Genomic DNA, 17,999 nt, shown 5'->3' with positions numbered 1-17,999 from the left:
AAATGTTAACTTTGAAGAATGAACGTGGAAGATACTGGTTTTAAAAATACATTTGGAATGTTTGAGTTGCCCATTGCTGTGTAGTACACCACTCCAAAACGTCACATTTAAAAATAACAATGATTCTATCGTCTTTCATGATTCTTCTGGTTGACTGGATTCCTCAGCTCCATGTGATGTTACCTGGGGTGTGAACCCCTGGGTCATTCAGGTGTTGACAGTTGATGCTATCTGTCATCCAGGAGGTTAACAGGGGCTCTTGAAGGAACCAGAGACGCCAGTTCTCCTTCTCTGGTCTCTTCGTGTGGCGTGGTTGTCTCACAACATGGCAGATGGGTTCTAAGAGGGAGCATTCCAGAAGAAAGAGCAGAAGTTTCCATCCCACACGTCACTCCACCACCTTTTCCCAGTGAAAGCAGACACAGGACTCAACACCCATTCAAGGGGAAGGGGACCTTTTGATATGAGGAGCAGTGTGTGTATGCAGATGGTAGAGGAGTTGTTGAAGACCAAGAGATGGAGGGTTAAGAAAAAGAGTGGTTCTTATTTTTTTGAAATATATCTATACATCATTTATTGTTGTTGTTGTTGTTAAGTACCGTGGAGTCGGTTCTGACTCATAGTGACCCTGCACAGGGTTTTCCAAGGCTATAAATCTTTACAGGAGCAGAAAGCGTCATCTTTCACCCGCGGAACAGCTGGTAGTTCCGAACTGCCGACCTTGAGGCTAGCAGTCTGATTCGTAACCACTATGCTACCAGAGCGCCTTCTATACATACATCATAGGGCATGCAAGAAAGGATGTCTTCATGTAATAGACAAGAATTGCTTCTTTGTGTGGTATCTTAAGATGAAAGATAACCCAAAGTCATTCTTTATGTGTCTTCTCTACCCTCAGATCTGTTACCTCAAGCAATACAAAATGGCCAGAGGATCAGTGTCCGACGAAGAAATGTTGGAGCTCAGAGAAGCATTTGCCAAAGTTGGTGAGTACAGCCAGCATCTCGGGTTGCTAACTTTCGTTCTTCATGGAGCAGCTTCAGACAACCTCTGTGAAATGTTAGCAAGACAGTGAAGGCAATGGGCACTCAGCTGTCTTGGTTAGAGGGGCTGGAAGGACTTAGTTGAAAGACATGATTCAAGAAAATTAAAAAAGGTCTATATTCCATTGTTTAACAGGGGAAAAAAGTTCCCCTGTCAAACAATAGAATATGAAATTTTCCCACATGTAGTTCTTTCCTGAAAATGACTCCTCATTCTCATCTTTTGTGTCTTTTCTACGTTCTTTGGGCTCCTTTGTTTTTCTACTGTTTCATACTATCTCTTGCTTTTTATCTCTAAACCTTGGGGGAGGAGGTGTTTTTATTTTTTTAACTTTTTATTGTGAATTGAGTGGAGCTTTCATCCGTTTTACATTCATTAAGTCACACGCTTTGTTTCATCTCAATGATTACAGTTCCCTTCATGCAAGAACAGTTCTCCTACTTCCTCCCTGAGGTTCCTATTTCCGTTTCACCCTCTTTCCCATCCCTTCTCAACTTTGTCCTTAGGTACATGTTGCCCTTTTGATCTTGAATCATTGACCATTCCATGGTGAGCATACCTGGCTAGTGTCATCCTCCCCCATAAACCTTTCCACTGTTGGGCTAAAAATTGAGCTACAAAGGTGAATTTCATTCTAAATCTAACAGGGGATCAAGGGCCATAGTTTCAGGTTCCCCCAGTTTCTTTGTGATCTCTGGTTCTTCTGGCCTCAGAGTCATGGTGATGACCGATGTTCACCTGCTCCATTGGTCCATTGCACTAGTTGATTCCAAGCATCTTCAATTGTAACCACTCTTCCTTCTTCCACACAAAAAGAGATCAGTAGTTGTACCTTAGACGGCCACTAATGAGCTTTAAAAAGCTGGGATTTATTTTCCCTTCTGCCTTTACAATAGCTCCTTCAGATTTTGTTGCCCAAGCGGCTCTTATGACGTGAGGAGTTATTTACTCCGGATGGTAAGAGTGAGGTGAAATGCCCAGCTCCTGAGATGTGGCTCTCTCATGGAGTCAAGCCCTGTTCCCTACATCACTGCCTCCCTTGCCCTTTTACCTCTGCTCTCTAACGCTGTGACCTGATGCTTCCGTATGTCCTTTGCATCACAGATACAGACGGCAATGGGTTCATCAGCTGTAATGAGTTGAATGACTTGTTCAAGGCTGCCTGCTTACCTCTGCCTGGCTACAGAGTGAGAGAGATTACAGAAGACCTCATGACTGCAGGTGGTCTGGACCAAGATGGGAAGATCAGCTTCGATGAGTTTATTAAGGTGAGGATGGTGCAGATGACGGAAGGAAACTTGGAACTTGTATTGAATTCAAACAATGCTCAGGAAAAAAGTTTGCACCAACAACATATGTGTGGGTGCTTCGATGGTACGTGGTTTTCTTGATCACGATTTGGGTTTTAAGGACACATTTGATGTCTGCAGGTGTTTCGTGGGCTAAAAAGCACAGATGTTGCCAAGACCTTTCGAAAAGCCATCAATAAGAAGGAAGGGATTTGTGCAATCGGCGGCACCTCGGAGCAGTCCAGTGTTGGCACACAGCACTCCTATTCCGGTAGGTGGGTTCATAGGGGCAAAAGAGGGGTGCACAAGGGGTTGAGGTAAAGACAGAGCTGAGGGTGAGGGAGAAGAAAAAGGTATAGAAAACACCCAGGTCTTCTGGGGTTACAGATTCTAAACTTGATACTCAAGCTGAAGGAGGATCCTCAAAGACACCTCAAACTCAAGTTTATTGGTGACTACCTGTTTTCTTAAGGAGCCCTGGTAATGTAGTGGATTATGAGTTGGGCTGCTAACCACAAGGTCAGCAATTCAAATCTACCAGCTGCCACTCCGTGAGAGAAAGAGGAGGCTTTTTGCTCCTGTTGAGATTTTTTTGTTGTTGTTGTTGTTAGGTGCCATCGAGTTGGTACTGACCCATAGTGGGCCAACCTCACTACTGTGGCCACACTTGAGTCCATCGATGCTGCCACTTGGCCAGTCCATCTCATTGGGGGTCTTCCTCTTTTCTTCTGACCCTCCACCTTACCAAACATGATATCATTCTCCAGTGACTAGTCCCTCCTGATATGTATGAGAGACGAAGTTCGACCATCTTGGTTTCCAAGGAGCACTCTGGCTGCACTTCTTCCAACGCAGATCTGTTGGTTCTTTTGGCAGCCCATGGCACTTTCAATATTCTCCCCCAACACCATAACTCAAAAGTATTAATTCTTCTACGGTCTTCCTTATTCACTGTCCAGCTTTCACATGCATATGAGGTGATTGAAAATACCATGGCTTGGGTCAGGCATACCTTAGTCATCAAGTTGACATCATTGCTCTTTAACACTTTAAAAAGGTATTGTGCAGCAGATTTGCCCAATGCAATATGTTGTTTGATTTCTTGACTGCTGATTCTGTAAGTGTTGATAGTTGATCCAAGAAGAATGAAGTCCTTGACAACTTCAATCTTTTCTCCATTGATAAGAATGTTGTTTATTGGTCCAGTGGTGAAGATTTTTGTTTTCATTATATTGAGATGTAATCCATACCGAAGGCTGTGCTCTTTGATCTTCATCAGTAAATGTTTGAAGTCCTCTTCACTTTCAGCAAGCAAGGTTATATCATCTGCATATTGCAGGTTGTTAATGAGTCTTCCTCCAATCCTGATCCCATGTTTTTCTTCATATAATCCAGCTTCTCGGATTATTTGCTCAGCATACAGGTTGAATAAGTATGGTGAAAGAATACAACCTTGTCACACACGTTCTTTAATTTTAAACCATTCAGTGCTCCCATGTTCTGTTTGAACAACTGCTTCTTGGTCCGAGTATAGATTCCTCATGAGCACAATTAAGTGTTCTGGAATACTCATACTTCGCAATGTTGTCTGTAGGTTGTCATGATCCACACAATCAAAAGCCTTTGCGTAGTCAAAAAAGCACAGGTAAACATCTTTATGACATTCTCTGCTTTCAGCCAAGATCCATTGGACATAAGCGATGATACCCCTCGTTCCACAGCCTCTTCTGAATCCAGCTTGAACCTCTGGAAGTTCTCTGTCAATGTATAATTGAAGCTGTTTCTGTATTTATTACCTTTAGTAAAACTTTACTCGCATGGGATAGCAAAGAGATTGTCTGATGATTTCCACATTCTGTTGAGTCACCTCTCTTTGGAATGGGCACAAATATGGATCTCTTCCAATCAGTCGGCCAGATAGTTGTCTTCCAAATATCTTGGCATAGCTGAGTGAGTGCCTTCTGTGCCGCCTCACTTTCTTGAAAGATTTCAATTTTGTTTCCATCAATTCCTGGTGCCTTGTTCTTTGCCAATTCCTTCAATGCACCATGGACTACTTCTTATAGTATCATTGGCTCTTAATCATATGGTACCTCTTGAAATGATTGACTATGAACCATTTCCTTTTGGTATAGTGACTCTGTGTATTCATTTCATCTTCTCTTGATGCTTTCTGCATCATTCAATAATTTGCCCAGAGAATCGTTCAATAATGAAAGTTGAGGCTTGAATTTTTTCTTCAGTTCCCTCAGCTTGAGAAATGCTAAGCATGTTCTTCCTTTTTGGTTTTCTGATTCCAGATCTTTGCACATTTTGTTGTAATATTTGGCTTTATTTTCTCAAGCTGATCTTTGAAATTTACCGTTCAGCTCTTGGACCTCCTCATTTCTTCCATTTGGTTTAGCATCTCTACACTGGAGAGCAAGTTTCAGTGTCTCTTCTGACATCCATTTTGACCTTTTCCTTCTTTCTTGTCTTCTTAATGACTTTTTGCGCTCTTCACATATGATGTTCTTGATGTCATTCCACAACTCTTCTGGTCTTCAGTCTTTAGTGTTTAATGTATCAAATCTGTTCTTCAGATGATCTCTAAATTCAGGTGGGATATATTCAAGGCTATATTTTGACTCTTGTGGACTTGTTTTCATTTTTTTTCAGCTTCAGTTTGAATTTGCATATGAGTAATTGAGTCTGTTCCATAGTGTGCTTTTCCATCTTCTCTTTCTGCAGATGTAGTCAGTTTGATTTCTATATATTCCATCTGGTGAGGTCCATGTCTGTAATCATCTCTTATGCTGTCTAAAGAAGATTTACAGCCTTGGAAATCCTATACAGGGGTATAGGAACTGACTTGGTGGTGAACAACCATCACCCACCACCTTTTTTTCTTGTATGTATGAGGGTCAGTTCCAGGTACATTAGATAGCAGCATCCTTGGTCCACCCAAAAAACCTGCCACTGAGTTGATTGTCACTCATAGTGAGTCTACAGGACAAAGTAGAATTGTTCCCTAGGGTTTCCAAGACTGTAAATTTTACAGGAGCAGACAGCAAAATTACTGGTGGGCTTGTACCACCAACCTTGTAATTAGCTTAATCCACTATGCCACCATTTCATCTTGTTCTAGCTCCAGGTAGGGTGTAATACCAAATGATACCACCAGCGAACTTCATTAAAGACTGCCAACATCCCTTTGTAATCTTACAGACAAAATAAGCTACTTAGGGTTTTTCCTCCATATTTCTTTTTTTTCCCCTCTCAATTCCTTCTGAGTAGTTAAAACTTTTTTTTTTTTTTTTTTTTTAGTTATCAGGAAATAGTTTTCTGCATGATTTTGAAAAATAAATACACAAGTAAAAGCTGTGTGTTTATTCCGAAGGCTGCCAGACAATAGCCTTAGTGGAGATTTCTAAGAACCCAAATAGTACAGTAATCTGACATTCCCCAATCTGAGTTTTTCAAAGTGTTGGTTGACAGTAAAGATGAGTCCATGGTTTAATGCTGTCTCTGATTTCTGAGGCCAACCTAAGCCTTTTCTTTTTAAATACAGGACTTTTCAGAGTCTTTGTAAACGTGCATTTTTACTTCTACAAGATACTAATAGGCTATGTAATGTTTCCCAAACTTCTTTGACTCAGGATCTTTTGGAGAGGCTCCTATGCTAGTTTTCCACAACACACAATTTGAGAAACACGATGCTTGTCTCAAAGCATATCCTTTAGTTTTTATTAAAAGTTTTATTAAAAGTTCTGGCAGCTTCAATGATCAGAAAAATTACATCATAAATCATTTCACTTCATAACACCTTCATTTTAATTATATGAAGAAGTTGAGTGATGCTCCAAACATTATTTATGGTCAGCCAACATTTAAATCAGCACAACATAGGGGCTAAGGACTCCAATCAAAGCAATTGGGCTTTGGATATTTTAGAGCCCTGAGTTTTAGCCTGTAAATACTAGATAACATTCATTATTTAAATTACACGTACACATTTACACAGGGGGGCTTTAAAAAGTTTGTGGAAAAATTTCATTATCTTTTTATTCTATTTTTACATGAACTTTTGGAAGCCCCCTCATATATATGTAATCTGTTGTTGTTGTTGTTAAGTGCCGTTGAGTAGATTTTGACCCGTAGTGACCCTGTGTAGGGTTTCCAAGGAGCAGCTGGTGAGCTTGAACCAGCTTGCAGTTCAAACAGCTTTGCAGTCTGACGCATTAGCCCACAGTGCCACACCAGGACTCCATATGTATATATAAATTAATTAATTTTACTGTTATTGTTGAGGCTATAAACATCAAAACATACATGAATTCTACCGAATCTACATGTACAATTCAGTGACACTGATTGCTTCTTTGAATTTTGCAACAATTCTCACCGTCCTTTTCTGAGTCTTTCCTCCCTCATTAACACAAACTCACTGCCCCTAAGGCTCCTATCTGATGAATGATTTGATTTTTGAATGTCCATAAATATAAGACTCACAATGGCCCTCCTGGGGCATGAGATGCTAAGACCAATATGCGTAATTTTATTTATACCAGATTTTCTCTTTGCAAATGAGTTATTTTAATCATCTCTTTTCAGAGGAAGAAAAATATGCCTTTGTCAACTGGATAAACAAAGCCCTGGAAAATGACCCTGATTGCCGGCATGTCATCCCAATGAATCCCGACACAGATGACCTCTTTAACTCTGTTGGGGATGGCATTGTTCTCTGGTATGTAACACTTCCTCTCTGGTGTCCTGCTGATAGACTTATAGACCAGCTTCCTAGAGTATCAACAATGAACTGTGCTTCCCCTAGGCCAACTTCCCAGGTGCTCAGTCTGCACCTGAAATGCTTTCCTGGATTTGCTTTTGGCCAGTCCACAAGTGTAAATTAATTACAAGAGCAACTTACAAGGAGAAGTGTAAACCTGCTTTTGTGGAAGGGCGCAGAGCAGACAGACAGATAGACATAAATGTATTCATAGGAGATCAACAGCAGTTACTTTGGAATATATACCAGTTTGGATCATCTGAACAAGATCTATCATGAGAGTATACGCTTTTGATATTAGATGCCTTTGAATAGGCTTCAGTTCATGTATACAGAATGAAAGCCTTGGTCTTGCACCATCTTCCTCATCATTGCTACGCTTGAGTCCATTGTTGTGGGCATAGTGCATCTTGAGTGTCTTCTAACCTCGGTGTTCATCTTCCAGCCCAACATTATAACAGACTGCAGTCTGGTATGATCCATAAGGTTTTCAGCGTTATACAAATGTCCACAACTCAAGAACTGAGGGCATCTGGGCAAGGAAGAATGTGTGTCCTTCACAGGAGGTCTCTAAACACATTACTGGTCAATGGAATGCCACACATACCACAATCTGAGGATGCACAAGTCCCTTATATAAAATGGCATACTATTTGCATATAACCTATGCACATCCTCTAGTATATTTTAAATCTCTGGATTATATCCAATACCTAAGACAATGGGAGTGCAATGTAGGTAGCACTTTATGCTCCCTCTTAGCCCTCGGGGGAATTGTTGTGACCACTTCATTACATTCCTCCACCCCCTGAACTGTTTTGATCCTGTTCAATTCATGGTTGGTTGAATCCTCAGATATGACACCTGTGAATACAGAGGCCTGACTGTGCATATTCTGGAATTTTTCATTTTAATTTCCTTAAAGATGGAGGTGAGCTAAGGAAACATATTTTTCATTCCTTTTTGAACATTGAATAGATACTAACTTGGCAATAGTAGGATATTAAAAAAGTCATGTGATGAGTTGAATGTACAGAATTCTATCAGGTGACAATGAGACATTTTGATATTACAAAAGTTCAAAAGCACATGAGGGAGCTTCAAAAAATTTGTGGGAGAATGGAATTAAGAGCTAATGGAATTTTTCCGTGAACTTTTTAAAGTCCCCTCATTCAGAAAGTCTTTTGGAACGATTTTTGTGCTAAGAAAGTAAAGTATCAATGGGAGATTTGCTTTGATTCTCTACCGAGAAGAAGGGAATAAGGATTAAACTGCAGTTTTCTAAGTGAGTGAATGGCACCAGTTCCTCATTCCCTGCTTACAAATAGGACTTCTGGACCAGTAACCTCCCCCTAAGAAGTTTGAAAATTTCACAGTTGATTTTAGATGGAAACCTTCGATAGCATGGCACAATAACAACACGATTTAAATCAGGTGTTACAGAGTTCTGTTACTCAGAATTCTCAATTAAAGTCTTTAATCCCCTCTCTTTCAGTAAAATGATCAATTTATCAGTGCCAGATACAATTGATGAAAGAACAATCAACAAAAAGAAACTCACCCCTTTCACCATTCAGGTATGTCTTTCCACATAAACTAATCCAACATTGTGCTTAGAATGAGCACCAGAGCTCCTGAATGCTCAGACACTCATCCCCAAATCCAGGCTTTGGGAGATGACTTACCATGACCTCTGGAGACTCAAGGTGTCCTGGGAGCACACTGGTTCACCATTCAGTTAGTTACTAAACAAAAGATTAGTGGTGAGAATCCACCCCCAAGCTCTGCAGGAGAAAGATTTACTCCCATAAAGGTCATTGTTGTTGCTAAGTGCAGTCAAGTTAGATCCAACTCATTGTGACCCTGTATAGGGTTTCTGAGGCTGTACCTCTTTTGGGGAATAGAAAGCCTTATCTTTCTCCTGTGGAGCAGCTAATGGGCTCGAACTGCCAACTTTGTGGTTCACAGTCCAGTACTTATCGTATAGACTGCTCCCATAAAGATGGCAGCCTAGAAAAGCCTATGAGAAATTGCTGTCTTGCCACATGTGGTCATTCTGAGTTGAAATCAACTCAGTGGCAACTAATAACAACAAAATTGTTTAGGGACACAATCTTCACTATAGCCAGGAAAGGAAGGTTGGGGGTGACGGTGTTGTTACTTTCAGGAATATCAATGAAATTCACATTGGATGATGTTTTTAACTCAAACTTCTCTAACATAATCTTTGAGCTGATACCAAATACGTAGCATTTTAGCTGAAAAGATAAGCCTTTCTAAGAAGTGAGGGGAGTGAAAACGGGAAGTGTTTTGGCTACTCTCTCAGTGGTATTGGCTGCACCCAGGAGTGTGATAAATATGCCCCGCTTTTATTCCTCAATATGGAGATTAGATGGGACAGTTAGCAGCAGCAACACATAAGCTCTTTCTGAGTTCTGTTCCAACATGTTAACAAGTTTGTCATCCTTTCTCTGAAGCTCTACTTCACTTCTTAGGTCATCTTAAATATACAGTTTTCTCTCTGGATTTGAGCAATGCTTTTTACTTTGAAAATTAAAGTGGTAGGTAATGAAAGTGAAAGCAACGACTGTTGTTATTGGTAGGTGGTATTGTTAGTTTTTCTCAGAACAAACCACTACCCAATTGTTGCTCTGTTTGAACCCACTGATGTTGCCACTGTATCAATCCATCTCACTGAGGGCCTTCCTCTTTTTCACTGACCCTCCACTTTATCAAGTACAATGTCCTGCAGGAGTTAAGTCCTCTTGGTAACATGCCCAAAGTACAATCATTAAACATATATAAATGCCCAGAATGTTAAATTTGCGGTCCTGATATGGTGCTGCATAACCACTGGACTGTTAACCACAAAGCCGGTGATTCAAACCCACCAGCTGTTGCTCAGAACACCTATACAGGTTCACTATGAGTTAGACCCGACTAGATGGCACTTAACAAAAACCATCCCAATGTTAAATGAACTCATAATCTTGGCTGTAAATAGAAATAACATTTCTTACTCACTGTTTCAGCTCCACGCTAGAATACGCGCTCACTTTTCTCCTGATAATCTCCTTCTGAATTTGCTGGTGACTTGTTTTTTTATTTGGTTTTAATTGGTTATTGAAATAATCCCTATACAATAGATACTGGTCTTGTCTCCTATTTATTGGCCCAAGAAAAGCACATAAACTCTTAACTGAAAATTCCATTGTGTCTACTCCAGTTTATTCCAACTGCACACGAGTTCCATTATATGCATTATTATTAATCAAATGAACCTGTGGTATATATATATATATATATATATATATATGTATGTATGTATGTATGTATGTATGTATAGGCAGGCCTCTGGGTGGCACAGGTGGTTACTCTTGGCTACTAGCTAAAAGATGCAGTGGAAAACAGTCCTGTGATCCATAAAGAAAACTCTATCTAGAACAGTATTTACCTCTGTGGCCTCGAACTTTTGCACCCCTGTATAGGGTTTCTGAGACTTTAAATCTTAGAGGGAGCAGGAAGCCTCATCTCTCTTCTTTGGAGCAGTTGGCAGGCTCGAATCATGGACCTTGTGGTCTGCCATCCAGTGCTTAAAATATGGAGCTATGGTTTTCCAAATATATATATGAGTCTTGATGTGGCGCTGCAGGCTAATTCTTTGGATTGCAAGGTCGGTTTGCAACCTCAAGTTTATGGCATTTAGTAACAACAAGATATATATATGTGTATATATATATATATATATATACACACACACACACAAGCTATATATATATATACACACACACAAGCTATATATATACACACACAGTGAGAGAGAGAGCGACCTGGTGTGGTGCTGTGGGCTAATGCGTCAGACTGAAAAGTTGTTTGAACTGCAAAGTTGGCAGTTCAAGTTCACCAGTTGCTCCTTGGAAACCCTATACAGGGTCTCTATGGGTCCAAATCAAATCGACGGCACTTAACAACAACAGCAACATGTATATAATTTGTTCAAGTTCCCTCAATATTATGGATACTCAATAAACTGTCCTAGTGAAAATCATCCCTTTTTTCCCCCCCAGGAACTTGATTTATACCTTTTTTATTCCCTTAATACCAAATCTACAAGTCCAAAGCTATTACTCTGTTAGTCTGTTTTATGACCTTTATTTACATCAACAATTGTGTTATTAATGGTAGTCAGTGACAAGACAATGACTTCCCTCAAAGGGGCCGCTTTATTTATGCCTACTGGATGCTGAGTGTGTGGTCTCCATCACAGGGTAAGATGAGAAAGGAAGACTCCTAAGCTTCACCCCAATCAGGATGACCTTTAGCACTGGGTGCTGGTTTGACTGAGTACCCACTGTAAACTCAGGGTCTTGGATCTAGATGTCCATTCTCAAGTATTTGTCACTGCTTTTTCTCAATGTTAAAATCAAGAGAAGGCATTAGACCTATGAACTGTCCAGAAAGAAAACATTGTTACTCTTGCTAATAGTCATCATCCTTGGGCATCTGTGAAGTCAAAGAACAAAACTTGCCAACTTTTTTGCCTCAGGAAAACTTGAACCTGGCTCTGAACTCTGCCTCTGCCATCGGGTGCCATGTGGTGAACATCGGAGCCGAGGATTTGAAGGAGGGCAAGCCGTATCTGGTCCTGGGACTTCTGTGGCAAGTCATCAAGATTGGATTGTTTGCCGACATCGAACTCAGCAGAAATGAAGGTACGAGCAAAGTCTCCCACATTGTTGACCGCATATATTGGGGGCTGTAGAAAGAGGATATCAGGAATGTCCAAACTCAGGGGCTGTAGGAAGAGGATGTCAGGAATGTCCAAACTCAGGGGCTGTAGGAAGAGGATGTCAGGAATGTCCAAACTCAGGGGCTGTAGGAAGAGGATATCAGGAATGTCCAAACTCAGGGGCTGTAGGAAGAGGATGTCAGGAATGTCCAAACTCAGGGGCTGTAGGAAGAAGATATCAGGAATGTCCAAACTCAGATTTCTCAAGTTTTGAAAATTATGTAAAGGTATATTGAAACGATTGCATTAATGTAAACAGATTCTGTGCACACTGAATTTCTTTTAAAACAGGGATCAAAAATTCTTTATGATCATGAGTACTGTTATTTAAGGAGCCCTAGTGATGCTGTGGGCTAAGCGTTGAACTGCCCATCGTAAGGTTCAAACCCATCAGCCACTCCATGGGAGAAAGGTGAGGCTGTCTGCTGTGGTAAAGATTTACAGTCTCAGAAAACCTGTAGAAGGTCACCGTGAGTTGTAATAGATTTGATGGCAGTGCGTGATACTGTTACCTTTAACATACAGCTCATTCTAGCTCTCTGGACTTCCAACCTCAGGAGCAGAAAATTCACTTTGTCCTCAGATACTAGATAACAAACAGGATGGTTTGTAACTTGTACTTTATGAAGCAGCCCATGTTTATTTACTGCAGCAGTCATTCCACATTAGGAGAAATTAACTAGGAGTATAAAGAGCTCTGGTAGCATAGTGGTTATGAGTCGGGTTGCGAACCTCAAGGTGAGCAGTTCGAAACTACCAGTCATTCCATAGGAGAAAGATGAGGCTTTCTGCTCCCATAAAGATTTACAGCCTCAGAAACCCTATGCAGGGTCGCATTGAGTCGGAACTGACTCCATGGCATACCACCACCACCATTTATTGTCAAGACAATAGAAAATCACATTTACAGTTTCAAAGATCTCAACTAAATTTATTCTCTGCTTCTACCACCGTATCTACATGTCCACAGTTGCCACTGGGTTGCCTAGACCAAGGTTGTAGACCTTGTTACGTATCATATAAAAGACACTGTCACCTTGGAGGTCAGAAACAGTTGCTGCCATCATGAAATCTGTAGCCAAAAATCTAATCTTCAGTTATGTAAACTTTCTATGTATATGCTCAGAAATCCCAGTAACCAGTGGAGAACCCTAGGGTACAACTTTAAAATCAACACGTCAAACATAATTTAAAGGAAAAAATAAAAGCTGCAAGTAGAGATCTTTAAACCCAGGAGAAAGAATATTGATTTGCACATCATGACCTTAGCTAAATTTAAACGTTCTAGCTGAGCAAAAAATATCCTTCAAAGAAAACACAGCAAATGATTACATTTTTGAGACTGTATAATTATGCAGGTAAGCATTTGAAATATACAGCACCTATGGGAATAAGCAAGTGAACACTGTTGTTATTACAGAATTGATCTCTTAAAAGCAAAGCAAAACTGTCCTTCCATAAAATGTGGTCTGAGGAATCTGACAGGGCTGTTTTCAGGGTTCTGCTGCACTGAGAGGGAGTCCTTTTGTGGTGCTGCAGTTTAATGCGCTGGGCTGCAAAGTCAGTTTGAACCGCAATGTTGGCAGTTCAAGCTCATCAGCTGCTCCTCGGAAACCTATACAGGGTCTCTGTGAGTTAGAACTGACTCAGCAACACTTAACAACAACAGCTGCACTGAGATTCGTTGGTGCCTTTTCTCCGTCTGGATAATAGGGGTAATAATTTCATAATACTTTACACCTCCTTTTAGGGACTAATGTCCCTGTGTGGCACAAACAGTTAAGTGCCAGGCTACTAATGGAGAAGTTGGAGGTGCCTTTGAAGAAAGGCTGGGGATCTGCAGATAGTGACATAAAATCAGTCAAGTGAAACCCTCTGGACACAGTTTACTCTAACACAAATGGGTTCCCAGGAGTCAGAATCTACTAGATGGCAACTGGTGGATTTTTTGTTATTGTTAAGTTCCATTGAATTGGTTCTGGCTTATAGCGACCCTGTAAACGGCTTCCAAGAATTGGTGGATTTGAACCACCAACCTTGTGGTTAGCAGACCAGTGCTTATTCTACCGCGCCACACCAGTCCTCCACCTTGAAACCATCACACCAATTCTGACTCACAGTGACCCTGCAGTTTAGAGAGGAGCTGCCCTCCCTATAGGGTTCCTAAGGAACAGACAACTACGTCTTTTTCCTGTGCAGTGCCTGGTGGTTTGAACCAGTGACCTTTCATCCACTGCATCACTAGGGCTCCTTGGCATAGTAAGAAAGTGTTTATTCCATGGACAAGGCTGTAAGTACTTCTACTCGATGGAGGTGATATTGTTATCTTCAACTTTCCGACAGGGTTCAGTGAAAGCTGTCACGAATCCCTGGTATTTATTTGTTTTCTGCTTTTGTGTCCCGTAGCTCTGATTGCTCTTTTGAGAGAAGGAGAGAGCCTAGAAGACCTGATGAAGCTCTCCCCTGAGGAGCTCCTGCTGAGATGGGCCAACTACCATCTGGAAAACTCAGGCTGCAACAAAATCACCAACTTCAGTACTGATGTCAAGGTAGGGCAGGGGATAGGCTGCGGCCTGGAAGGGGAATCTGGGTGTCAATGGAAAAGAGACAGATATCCGGGGCCTTCTTTTCTGAGAACCCTGCTCAGTAAGTGAGCGCCTGGTGCTGTTTTGAAATGGCTCCTTGTTCTCATCCGTCTGTCTGTAGCTCTAGTACCTAGCCAGCCACAGAGAGAGCTGCTGCCTTGGTGACGGGGCAGCATCAAAGACGAATTAAGTGGAAGGACAAGAGTAAGAAGAGAGAAAGGGCAAGAGATATGACCCTGCTTTCTCAAGGAAAGAGAATGTGTTTTATAAATAAGAGCACCAGAGGGGGATTGCTTTAATAAACTAATTATACTGAAATAACAAACACAGCGCCTGCTACGTGCCAGGTTCTGTTCTGACTGCAACATACAAGTATGAACTCATTTCGTTTTCACAATGAAGAAGGAGTAAAGGATTACTACCTTCCCATCTTACAGATAAGGAAAACTGCTCACATTGACAAAATCATGGGACTGTGATTCAAATCCAGGCAATTGGACTTCACAACTTGAGTCATTTCAGAATGACTCAAGAATTTCTTGAATGAATTTTATTTGTAGAAATCAGAATGTGTTTTTATAAGATAGTGATGGCAAAACTATAGAGACAGTAAAAAGATCAGGGGTTGCCATGGGTTGAGTGGGGCTGAGGAGAGGAGAAAGGGATGAATAGATGGAAGACAGGAGTGAGTGCCTTTGTTACAATTGATGAACGAATCAGTATTGATACATTATTATTAACTGAAATTCCTAGTTTGCATTCGGGCTCATTGGGTGTTGTACAGTTCTGCAGAGTTTAGCAAATGTATGGGAGGGAGTAAAAAATTATCCACACCCTGGCTGTAGCATTTATTTGAATCAACTTTTAGAAAAGACAAATCCATTATTTTTCAATACTCTTTGTCCATCTGTCAACAAGTTTTTGTATTCCTTTATTAAAAAATGTTTTAGGCTGAGCTGCAAGCCACAAATGCACTGCTCTCTTCACTTCTTCATCAGAGGTGAAATCTTCATCGTGGAAGATTTCAGGCGACCAAACAGGTGAAAGTCTGATGGAGCAAGATCAGGACTATAAGGAGGATGCTTTAACACCTCAAAATGAAGTTTTTGCAGAGTGTCAACACACAGGTGTGTGGATGTGTATTATCATGTGAGATCTCGACACCTTTGGATAGCAGTCCTCTGGGTTTAATCCGAAGTTTAGGCTTCAGTTCTTCAGTGAGCATCTCACTATAATGAGCGCTGTTGATTGTTGAACGTTTTTCCTACTGGCCCTTGAAAATCCCAGAAAAATGTAAACATCACGTTTCCAGCTGGTGGTTGACTTTTGAACTTTTTCTTGGTCGGTTTCCTGAGAGTAAATGGCAGAGTATGGAATGGAAACATCCTCAGTCACCTCCAAGGGCATTGTGATCTTGCATGACAAGGCACGTCCACATACCTCTGCCCACACTGTTGACACTTTGCAAAAACTTCATTTTAAGGTGTTAAAGCATCCTCCCTGTAGTCCTCATCTTGCTGCATCTGACTTTCACCTTTTTGGTTCCCTGAAAGCAGCCCTTTAAGGACAAAGATTCACCTCTGGTGAAGAAGTGAAGATAGCAGTGCATTCGTGGCTAACAGCTCAGCCTAAAACATTTGTTAATAAGGGAATATGAAAGTTTGTTGACAGATGGACAAAGTGTATTGAAAAGCAAGGAGATTATGTGGAAAAATTATGTATTTGTCTTTTTAAAAAGTTGATTAAAGTAAATTCTACAGCCAGAGTATGGATAATTTTTGACTAACCTTCATCCATTGTTATGTATCTATACATACAATATAATACAATACAAATAGTACCACAAGTCCTGGTGTAGAGCTGTGGGTTAATGCACTGAATTGCAAAGTTGGTTTGAACAGCAAGGTCAGCGGTTCAAGCTCACCAGCTGCTGGTGACCATAGGGTCACTATGGGTCAGAATCGACTTGACAGCAGTTAACAACAACAACAATGCATGTTAATTGAGTCTTGGTGTGGCACTGTGGGTTAATGCGCTGGACTGCAAAGTCGGTGGTTCAAGCTCCTCGGAAACCCTACACATGGTTGCTGTGGGTCAGGACCAACTCAATGGCACTTAACAACAATACATGTAAATAATCCAGTAGAATAGGTAGGGAAGAAGGGAGTGTCTGGGAACTCTATACTTTCTGCTGTGGTTTTCTATAAACCTCAACTGCTCTAAAAAAAGTCCACTAATAGGAAACTCTATTTATTCAGCATCATTATGAGTCAGAACCAACTCTATGGCACTTAACAACAAGAGCACCAATAATTTTTTTAAATGCAGGAAAACAAAAAACAAAACAATAATGATTCTGGTAAACCCTCTGCAATGGGAATCCATACTGGAGCATATGTAGAAGACCCAGCTAATCCTACAATAGAGATCAGGAGGGGCAGACTAAAGCAGGCATACACCGTGGTTATCAAAGTTCCACGTTAAGGAGAAAGGAAACAGTTGTTTGCACTGATGACAGGTGGGCCAAGGTAGAAAGGACTTAAGGAACAGAAAGGAAAGTCAGAAAGTAGTTCCTCACAGTACAATAGGAAAACATTTCCATCTCCTCTTTCCTAAAAGTTAAAGAAACATTTTCTAAAGAGTAAGAGTCACAAGAAAGGCATGTAAGCCACCAAAGCTGAGCCAGGCCCTGGATATCAGGAGTAACATGAGGGCCATGCAGACCCTGTAGCTTTTAGAATCTGCCCCACCCCCAGCACAGTGCCAGTTAAGAATGAAACTTCTAGATGGAAAGCTTCCCTTTCTCATTTCCTTTGCTTAGGACCTACGCTGATAGTTCCAGAGGCATTCAACTACATAACTTGAACTGGCACCCTACATCAGACTGGGACTTAACCAGAGCTGGGCCTGCCTGGTGGGCCCCCAGCATGCTCACTAGTTGTTGCTGAGTTTTTGTGAAATTAGGCTCTGAGCCAGGAGCTTGCCTGATTTCCTGTCACTAAAATGCTGTGTTCTTTGAAATAATCTTCATGTTGGCTTTGGGAAAGTACCTATATGCATTAGGAATGTACCCAGTGGTGGTTCTGTTCTCACTCACGGTGCAGCTGCCACATGGAGGCTGAGTACTAACACATTTGGCAACTACAGAATCCATAACCCTCTGATTCTTGTCACCCCATATGGGTCTGAGTAGAATTGTGCAGCACTCCCCAGGCCCAGCACCTTTGTAGAGGCCCCTGCACACAGAGAGATGGAAGAAATGGAGAGAATACCTATAAATCAACTGTAGACGTGAGGATACTATTCTAGAATGGGAGAGAGGTTGATTAGGAGTAGGTGAAATGAGGTCACTCTGAGCTGAAGGGATGTGCTGGTTGTTGTTGTTAAGTGCCGTTGAGTAGTTCAAACTCATAGTGACTCTGAATAGGGTTTCCAAGGAACAGCTGGTGGGTTTCAACTTCCAACCTTATGGTTCAAAGTCCAGTGCTGATCCTAAAGTGCCACACCTATTAGATGTTGTTGTT

The 17,999-nt window shown here is 41.1% G+C and overlaps 1 protein-coding gene across 2 annotated transcripts in view; it reads left to right on the top strand.

The window, feature by feature from the left end:
• Nucleotides 1–922: 922 nt before the first annotated feature.
• Nucleotides 923–17,999, top strand: part of LCP1 (lymphocyte cytosolic protein 1 (L-plastin)) — a 51,826-nt gene continuing 34,749 nt past the window's right edge. For both annotated transcript variants that reach the window (XM_006837629.1, XM_006837630.1), the window contains exons 1-7: nt 923–986; nt 2,149–2,312; nt 2,475–2,604; nt 6,927–7,059; nt 8,597–8,678; nt 11,648–11,813; nt 14,297–14,439. In XM_006837629.1, coding sequence (XP_006837692.1) covers nt 923–986; nt 2,149–2,312; nt 2,475–2,604; nt 6,927–7,059; nt 8,597–8,678; nt 11,648–11,813; nt 14,297–14,439 — 882 coding nt within the window. The remainder of the gene's footprint in view (nt 987–2,148; nt 2,313–2,474; nt 2,605–6,926; nt 7,060–8,596; nt 8,679–11,647; nt 11,814–14,296; nt 14,440–17,999) is intronic.

Source organism: Chrysochloris asiatica, unplaced genomic scaffold (assembly GCF_000296735.1).
Source record: "Chrysochloris asiatica unplaced genomic scaffold, ChrAsi1.0 scaffold00022, whole genome shotgun sequence".
In the NCBI taxonomy this organism is placed as follows: domain Eukaryota; kingdom Metazoa; phylum Chordata; class Mammalia; order Afrosoricida; family Chrysochloridae; genus Chrysochloris; species Chrysochloris asiatica.
This window is presented reverse-complemented; position numbering and strand designations above follow the sequence as displayed.